At 51.0% G+C, this 8,937-nt stretch overlaps 1 protein-coding gene across 3 annotated transcripts in view; it reads left to right on the forward strand.

Moving 5' to 3' along the window:
* The window catches only part of NUB1 (negative regulator of ubiquitin like proteins 1), a 30,616-nt gene extending 22,847 nt beyond the window's left edge, over nucleotides 1–7,769 (forward strand). For 2 of the 3 annotated variants that reach the window (XM_076006739.1, XM_076006740.1), the window contains exons 12-15: nucleotides 3,616–3,762; nucleotides 5,425–5,529; nucleotides 6,116–6,293; nucleotides 6,506–7,769. In XM_076006739.1, the coding sequence (XP_075862854.1) occupies nucleotides 3,616–3,762; nucleotides 5,425–5,529; nucleotides 6,116–6,293; nucleotides 6,506–6,684 (609 nt within the window). In that variant the 3' untranslated portion in view covers nucleotides 6,685–7,769. The remainder of the gene's footprint in view (nucleotides 1–3,615; nucleotides 3,763–5,424; nucleotides 5,530–6,115; nucleotides 6,294–6,505) is intronic. The other variant, XM_012786204.3, reaches the window with a different exon arrangement.
* Nucleotides 7,770–8,937: the final 1,168 nt, after the last annotated feature.

Genomic DNA, 8,937 nt, shown 5'->3' on the forward strand with positions numbered 1-8,937 from the left:
AATTAAGTTATAAGCCCTTGGGGAAAATGCAGGTAAAAAACAACAGTGTATATGGGCAGTTGATCCTGCTCCCTCTCTGCCCAGTGGATGTGTGTGTTAGGATGCTTTTGGTTGAAGGCAACAAAAACCCTAATTCAGAGTGGCCTAAACAACAGCAAAAGGGTGGGGGGATCTATTAGCCTACTTAATTGTAAAAAGTCCAGAAGTGGGATGGGTCTCAGGGTTAGCTGATTCAGTGGCTCTCCAATGTCACTGAGGACCTAGTGTCTGTCTCCCCTGTGTCATCCCATCACACCAACAGCCATAGTCTGTCCCAGAATCCTCAGTGAAAGTCCTGAGCTTCTTGCTGATTGGCCACCCTTGAACCAATCACTGAGACCAGGGGAATGCCAAGACCTGATTGGCTCAGGCCTTGAGCAAGGTATACAGGTTTATCCTCCCTAGCTGAGACCACTCGAGACCTACAGGGGAGCTGGATCATCCCACACCATAGGCATGGGGAGAATGGGTATTGGGAAGACAAACACAATGTCCCACAGAACGTGTGCTCCCATGGGGGCTTAAGATGAGGAAGGAATCTGCTGCCTTCTCAGTTCCTGAGGCTCCAGGTTTGAGCCTCTTGCTGAGTTGAGTGTAGTATTAAGTACATAACTCTTAAAAGTTTCTACTTTCTGTACAACGCCCTAAGTATAGGCCAGTTTCTCATCTGGCAAAAGAAACTAGACTTTGAAGCAGATCTCGGGTAGTGCTGCAGTGTGACAAGGCCCTGGGAGGCAGCCGAGCAGCTTCCTGCAAGGTTTCCAGTTTGTCTTGACCATACAGCGCCTCTCACCTGAACTCTGACTCTCCTGTATCCTTGATGTATTTTAGTGCAATGCGCATTGTCATTTATTTGGTCTGTCTTATCTTTCTAACTCTTTCCAATATAAAGAGAAATATCAGAAAATAATTTTCTCGTGTGTCTAGGTGATTAGAAGAAAACTGACTTAATCATTTGTAATTAAAGGAAGCATATTCTTTGAGGCTCCAACTTGGTGTCAGATTTGTGTTCGATAATGCCTGTGTCTGCTGGCTGGCAGCGACCTTGTCTATGCTTGAATGTTACGCATGCTGCTTAGTTTTTGAAATCTAAATGGAAAAAGCTGTAATTGAAAGCAGAGGATGGAGCCGGTAAAGGCATTTTACAGGAGGTGTACGTATGACTAGAAATGGAAATGTGAGTGCTGTGGAATAACTTTGCTGGCCTCATGGTTGAGATAGTGTAGCAGGATAAGGTCAGTTTGGAGGCGTTGGTAGGGCCCAGGGTTGGAGCCCTGGCTGTCACAGTAAGGACCTGGCCTGGCACCTAGTTGGGAGGTGGGTGGGAAGCCACTGCAGGCTTTTGAGTAGGTGGATGAGATGGTAGAGCCCAGTATGCTGTGCAGAGGGGTTGATCAGGGGAGACTGGCCACGAAGAGGCCTTGGAATGGAACAGAGTGTGGAGGCAGGCCTGGTGTGGATGACCGAGAGGCAGAGGGTCCCGTGGTTTTTCCAGGGGGCACACTGTTGGGCGCTTAGCAGTTAGAACCAGGAAGTCAGTCTGAGGGTGGCTTCATCCCTGGAGATGTTTTCAGCAGCCACACCATTTTGCCTGGCCCTATGTGGGCCCTGTGGGAATTTTTGGTTCCATGGTGGTATTTCCTTTCTTTTCCTAAGAGGTGAGGCCACTTTCTAATAATAGGAAGGAAGGCAGCAGAGGGGACATGTGTTACTTGGGCTAAGCAGGAGGTAAGAGTAGGTCTCTAGAAGGAGAAGAGGCTGCTCTCTCCTGTGCCCACTGCCGCAGACAGTGGGCTAGTCTCCCTGGCGTGGTAGACGTGATCACTTAACTTTCTTGAAAGATTTGTCTCCTTGTTGGCAAAATGATGAGGTTGGATTAAATGTGCTTGGTTTTCACACTTGATTTTGTTTGCCTTTTTTTTTTTTTTTTTTTTTTTTAGAGACAGAATCTCAGTCTGTCTAGAGACTGAGAGCATTAGCATCATCATAACTCACTGCAACCTCAAACTCCTGGGCTCAAACGATCCTCCTGCCTCAGCCTCCTGAGTATGAGTAGCTGGACCACAGGCGTGTGCCACCATGCCCTGTTAATTTTTAGTAGAGATGGGGTCTCACTCTTGCTCTGGCTGGTTTTGAACTCCTGAGCTCAAGTTGTCCTCCCACCTCAGCCTCCCAGAGTGCTAGGATTACAGGCATGAGCCACCTCATCCAGCCTGTTTTTTTTTTTTTTTTTTAAAGCAGGAAAATCCTTTTTAAAACTACATTTTTACGAGCGTTTGTGCCAGTTTATGAAACAACTTTTTTTTTTTTGAGACAGAATCTCGCTTTGTTGCCCAGGCTAGAGTGAGTGCCGTTGGCATCAGTCTAGCTCACAGCAACCTCAAACTTCTGGGCCCAAGCAATCCTGCTGCCTCAGCCTCCCGAGTAGCTGGGACTACAGGCATGTGCCACCATGCCCGGCTAATGTTTTCTATATATATTAGTTGGCCAATTAATTTCTTTTTATTTATAGTAGAGACAGGATCTCTCTCTTGCTCAGGCTGGTTTCGAACTCCTGACTTCGAGCAATTTGCCCACCTCGGCCTCCCAGAGTGCTAGGATTACAGGTGTGAGCCACTGTGCCCGGCCTGAAACAACTTTAAAACTCTCCTTGGCCGGGCGCGGTGGCTCACGCCTGTAATCCTAGCACTTTGGGAGGCCGAGACAGGCGGATTGCTCGAGGTCAGGAGTTCGAAACCAGCCTGAGCAAGAGTGAGACCCCGTCTCTACTATAAATAGAAAGAAATTAATTGGCCAACTAATATATATAGAAAAAAAATTGGCCGGGCATGGTGGCGCATGCCTGTAGTCCCAGCTACTCGGGAGGCTGAGGCAGTAGGATTGCTTGAGCCCAGGAGTTTGAGGTTGCTGTGAGCTAGGCTGATGCCATGGCACTCACTCTACCCTGGGCAACAAAGTGAGACTCTGTCTCAAAAAAAAAAAAAAAAAAAAAAAAAAAAAAAAAAAAAACTCTCCTGATTGGGCTGGGGGGGAGAGGGGAAGAGGCTAGGACTCTCCGCAGCTGTCTCAGGCTCCGCTGAGAGACAGGTGTGAGAACCATGGGCCTAGATGGCCTCTGTGCACGTACATCCTGTAGGGTCTGCACGGAATGATGAGCCTGAGAAGCCCCAGAGTGCGGCGGGTGGGTCTGCAGCGTCAGCATCGCCTGGAGCCCCTGCCCGAGTCCAAATCCACATTGGAACATGAATCCTCGGGCGAGTCAAGGCTGAGCAGTCTTCCTGCCCGGTGCAGGAAGAGGATCTGTCCTCTCTCTGATGCCAGAGTCGGGCTTGTGAGGCGCCTCCTTCCAGCCTGGGCTGGAGTCTCCACTTCCACTGCCTGTCCTAGGAGCAGTGCCCGTGGCTCTCTGCCCCGGGCTCCTGCCGTTTGGCTGGCGAGGACAGGTAGAGAGTGGACCCCTTTGGTCTGGTTTTCTGCTTTGCCTGGCAATCCCGAGAATCCTACAGAGCGCAGATTGAGAGGCTTTCTGCAAAACCTCAATCCCCAACTCAGTGGGACTTTGCTCTTTTCCTAAAGGAATTGGCCCAAATAAGGAAAGAGGAAAAAGAGAAGAAAAGACGCCGCCTGGAGAACATCAACTCTCTGAAAGGAATGGGCTACTCGACGCACGCAGCCAAGCAGGCGCTCCATCAGGCCAGCGGGAACCTGGACGGGGCCCTGAAGGTAACAGTTCCCTCAGGGCCTCCGGCCTTGTCCCTAAGCAGCGGGTGGCATCCTGCCAGCCCGAGTCTAGGCCGATCTGACTGCCTCCAAGTCTCTACAAGGTCCTTCCGGGTTCATGGGGCCCACTCCATGAACTCTAATCTTCGCGTGGATCTGAGGGTCAGTGGTCTCTCCCCTGTGCTCCAGCCAGCCAGAGCCAGGACAATAGGCCCAAGCTTGGGGCCTGGCCCACGCCTCTAGGCTCAAGCATGTGGCACCTGTCCATACTGGTGGCAGAGGCCATAGGCCAGGAATTTTTGTGTAGTGTTTCCATGTGCAACAGAAAGACTTTAACATAAACTGGCATAATTTCCATGCTTAAAGTTTTAATATTTTTTTTTTGGAATTTTTTTTTGAGACAGAGTCTCGCTTTGTTGCCCAGGCTAGAGTGAGTGCAACAGCGTCAGCCTAGCTCACAGCAACCTCAAACTCCTGGGCTCAGGCGATCCTTCTGCCTCAGCCTCCCAAGTATTTGGGACTATAGGCGTGTGCCACCATGCCTGGCTAATATTTCTATTTTTTGTGAGAGAGGGTCTCACTTGTGCTCAGGCTGGCCTCAAGTGATCCTTCTGCCTTAGCCTCCCAAAGTGCTAGGATTATAGGTGTGAGCCACCGTGCCTAGCCCAGAATTAAATTTAATTCAAATATTCAGTTTTATGTATTTAGCCCATGGCACAGGTTGGCAAAAGGGCTTTTCAGAGAAATCCTTTGGAATGACAGAGCAGGTTGGGATCTATCACATGTATGTGGAGGAGGGGCTACAGGTCACTGGGGTGGGGCTGGCAGGTGGCAGAAGTAGGGCAGGTCAGCAGGGCCAGGGGGGTGTCATCTTGTTCGCTTGCTGAGGAGGTCGCTGGGTACCGCAGGCCAAGGGAACCTGCCCTGCCTTTGTCTTTTATCCCTATCCTGTTCCTCAGAAGGCTCCACAGCCTTTATTTATACATATTATGTATATTTCTTAAATTTAAAAATGTTTGGTTATCTAGTTTGATTTTTTGTGTTGAACAAAATATAAAAGGGGCAGGAAATTCTGACTGTCTGAAGGGACTGAGGGGACTCAAGAACAGCCTTGACCCTGTAAGCAGTGCACAAAGCCCTTCGGCCAGTGAGGAGTAGCTAGCGTTAGAGGGAAACTCCGCAGCAGGGCTTCTGAAGGCTAGCAGTAAGTACTGTGTGATGAAGATGTCCCGGGTCAAAAGAGTTTCACCAACTGCTTGACACTTTCAGTCCCAAGCGCGCGCCTTCGGGAGAGGCTAGGTAGCCCCGAGCTGCTTAGGAAACTGTTCAGAGCTGCTCAGGGCCCCAGGGCTCCAGCTCCTGTTTCCTTGGAACTCTTTCCCCGCTTGCAGGGGGGAAGTGGTCTCTCTCCCTGGCTGGTTTTACTGTTCCTTGAAACCTCACCTCTGACCTTCCCTCTGCCTGGAGGCTGCTGGTGACCACCAGCCTGGGTGGGGGCCGCCTTCTCTGCTTCGTGGCACCCTTGTGTGGTCCCACCACGTGTCCTGCACTTGTTTGTCCTGCAAGTAGCCGTGGCCAGGTTGGCCTGCCCAGCACATGGGAGGGTGCAGGCTGTGAACGCGTGCGGAGTTGTTAGTGGTGAGTAAAGGGTGTTCCTGTGTTTAGATTCTGCTCAGCAATCCTCACATGTGGTGGTTAAATGATTCCGAGCCTGAAACCAACAACCATCAAGAAAGTCCTTCCCAGGAAAACGTTGACCAAGTGAGTGAAGTGCGTTTGTGCCCTCTCCGCTCATGCAGCCTTGGGTGGGGGTTGTTTGCGGTGACCGGGTGAATCAGGTGGCAGGCCCGGGTGAGGCTGTGCTGGCCTAGCTCCAGGCGTGACCTGCCTGCCCAGCAGAGGGCAGGAAAAATGAGAAGGCACCGGGCAGGTCTCTTTCTGGTGTGTCGCCCCCTTTTTCTATGTACCACTTTCTACGTTGAGCCTGCTGTTTAAATCAGCCCCTTTTGTGTTGTGTGAAACCCATCCAGCTTTTTGTGTCCCAAGTGACGACTCTGTTCCCCTCCCCAGCCACACATGTTCATATGCCTGGTACATCGTGGCTACAAATAGTGGTGCTTGTGCTCATGCTAGTGGGAGGCTCTGCTCTCTGCCCGAGACGGTTACCTGTCCTGAGGTGGCTGCGTACTGACCCATTCAACTCAGGTCTTCCAGACTTTTCCCAGGTGGCTCCATACTCACATTGGTGCCGATGCATGACTTGTGGTATGGGTGCTGTGAGTTCGGCCTGTGGGTGACGGGAGCATTGGAGGTAGAACCAGAGGTCAGCGTCATAGCGGCCCGTGTCCTCCCCTAGCTGGTGTACATGGGCTTTGATGCGGTAGTGGCCAAGGCGGCACTGAGAGTGTTCCGGGGCAACGTCCAGCTGGCCGCCCAGACCCTGGCTCACAACGGAGGCAGTCTTCCTCCTGACCTGCAGCTCTCGGCCGAAGACTCTTCCCCAACGCCATCCACGTCCCCTTCAGATTCTGCAGGTAGGTCAGAGGTCTCTGCGTGCACGCTGAGCGCAGAGTGTTCCACACCATTGGATGCCGGAGCCTGTGCCCTGGGCCGAGGCTGACATGGCCACTTAGAAGGGCGTCTGTGGCCAGCAGGAGGCACAGTGGGCTGTTGACTTTGGCCAAGTAGTCGACCCAGGGGTTATTCCCCTCACATACTCACTCATTGCTACACTGTTTTATCGTAGGAACCTCTAGTGCCTCAACAGACGAGGACATGGAGACAGAGGCCGTCAATGAGATCCTGGAAGACATTCCAGAACACGAGGAAGATTATCTGGACTCAACTCTGGAAGATGAAGAAATTATTATTGCAGAGTACCTATCGTATGTAGAAAATATAAAGTCGGCAACAAAGAAAAACTAAATAATGAACAGAAATAAGTACTAAGTTTCCGCTTATAAATGCTATCATTATGAAAAGTCTAATGCAGGTCTTCTTTCTTTTTATCTGATTTTGCTCCAAGAGTGCGTCCTCCTTGGGTATAGGAGAAAGGAGCTTCCTCGGGCCTGGCTCGGGCTCTTCTCCTCCGGCCCTGCATCCCTGACCCGGCTCCCCTGCCTGGTTTTTCTCTCAGCAGCTCGAAGGCGGCCTGCTGCTGGCGAGGGGCCGGTCTCTGGGGAAGGGTAATGGGGAGGGAGGGCGTCCAGACCCTCCTCCTCCTCCTTTTACCCACTTTCCTGTCCTCCGGCAATGTCGTCTCTGCTGTGCAAGCCCCATGGCTTCCTGTGCCACCCCACCCCCAAATCATCCTTTATGCCCACAGCACTTGGAATGGAGATTTAAAGAGGGGGCTCAGGCCGCGGCAGCCACGTGGTGGCAGGTGCCCTCAGCCTGCAGCGGCAGCGTCGTAGCTCCTCGTTCCGTACGGTGTGCACTTGAAATTCAGAGTTGAAGGTCACACTTTATATGTATTCAGAATTCCTCATTACACAAAATATTTTATTAAATGGGAATGTTTTAAATGTTAACCAAAGCAACTTATTTTTAATTAACATTTTTAGACTCTGCTGTCTTACTGAACTCACTGCTAGCTAAGAGACCTCTCAGATTTAGATATATTTTCCTCAGGTTTTCTGTGGGGTTTGTTGTTGTATCTGTATGGAGAGCCTATTTCTAAAGACACGTACGTAGCCTTTTACTGATGGAAATAACTACTTGTTGCGCCATGCATTCCTCTATAGACGTGTAGTAATGGAACACCTTGCAGCCAGGTGCTGAGTGGATCAAGTGTCAGATGTGTTCTGAGACTTCCTCCCTTCTAGAAGTTGCTGGAAGCTCCTGACTGACAGCAGGGTGGGCTATGTGTTGCTTTTAGGGGGCTGGCTGAAATGCTCCAATTTTTTTCATAAAGTATGGACAGTCTGGTTTAGACCAGCAGGAATACTGTTATTCTTTTAAAATGGATGATACTGATGGAAATAAAAGGTGGAAAATATATTCAACAATGATCAGCCTTGACTTTGCAGTGAGTTACTCGGATTCCTCAATTGTTTTAAGTATTGAAAACGTCTGGGTCACCCAGAGCTTCATTTCAATGCCAAGATGTTCGTCCTACTGAGCTTTGCAAGGGGGTGGAATGAGCACCCTCAAGCAGTGGTGTCTGCCACAGACAGGCCCACGTGGAAGGTGGGGCTTGGTGGCTCACAGAAGGAGCACGCCTCAGCACGGTGGGGGTGGGCAGAAACGTACCTGTCAGCATAGCCTCCTGAGATGCTGCCAGGCTCAGATTTTGGGCCTGAATTGAAGCTCTTGGCTAACAAGCCACTGTCCTGGGCTTGGTTCTGGGCATGGCTTCTGTTGTCACAGCTGGTTTTTGATCATAGAAAAGGCTAGGGCCACACAGCCATGCCGGCAGGCCCGTTCTCATGCAGTGGTGGAGGTGGGAGTTCTGGGTATACAGTACATCCATGCATAGCTGCTGTCTCAGGAGTGGAGAGCCAGGCCGGCTGTGCCTCTGGTCGTATGAAGCAGGGAAGGAGGGTGCTGGGGCCAGAGAGGCAGAGGACATCGCAAAGGACAAGGGTCTTAGGAGGGTTCTCCTCAGGATCACAGGAGAAAGGAGAACATTTTGGAATACAATATTGAGTGGGGTTAGGACAGGCTGAGTGTGACATGTTCACAAGGCCTCAGGGATGGTTCTGGAACCACCAGAGGTGGGGAGAGAGAAGAAAGAGGGTGGACGGTTGCTGAGTCCCTCATGCAGCACCCTGGAAGGCAGGCAGGGGTTAGGTTCGATGTGGTCGAGGACTGGGCATAGGGGTGCACAGAGATGCTGGGAGGGCGGGCAAGGGCTGTGCAGGACATAATCAGTTGCCCTTGATGCTGATCCCTTTGCTTGTTGAACTGCTCTGGGCTCTGGTGACAGTGCCCTGCCCTGTCCCTGTTTCCGTAGGCCCTATGGGAAGAATAGTTCCTGTCCTCTGTCTCCTAGCCAACTGAGTAGATTTATCAAAGGCAGACACCTGGTCTCTTCCTTTATAGCGAGGTGATTGTGGTGTGGCCGGAAGGGGACCCAGGTTCAGGGGATCTGAGTACTGTACTTACCATGTCTCTCAGGCTTTAGGGCAAAGAAGTAAGGGACATCTTGTCTCTATATCCTCAGCACCTAACAGAGGT

This window comes from Microcebus murinus, chromosome 9 (assembly GCF_040939455.1).
Source record: "Microcebus murinus isolate Inina chromosome 9, M.murinus_Inina_mat1.0, whole genome shotgun sequence".
Taxonomy (NCBI): Eukaryota; Metazoa; Chordata; class Mammalia; order Primates; family Cheirogaleidae; genus Microcebus; species Microcebus murinus.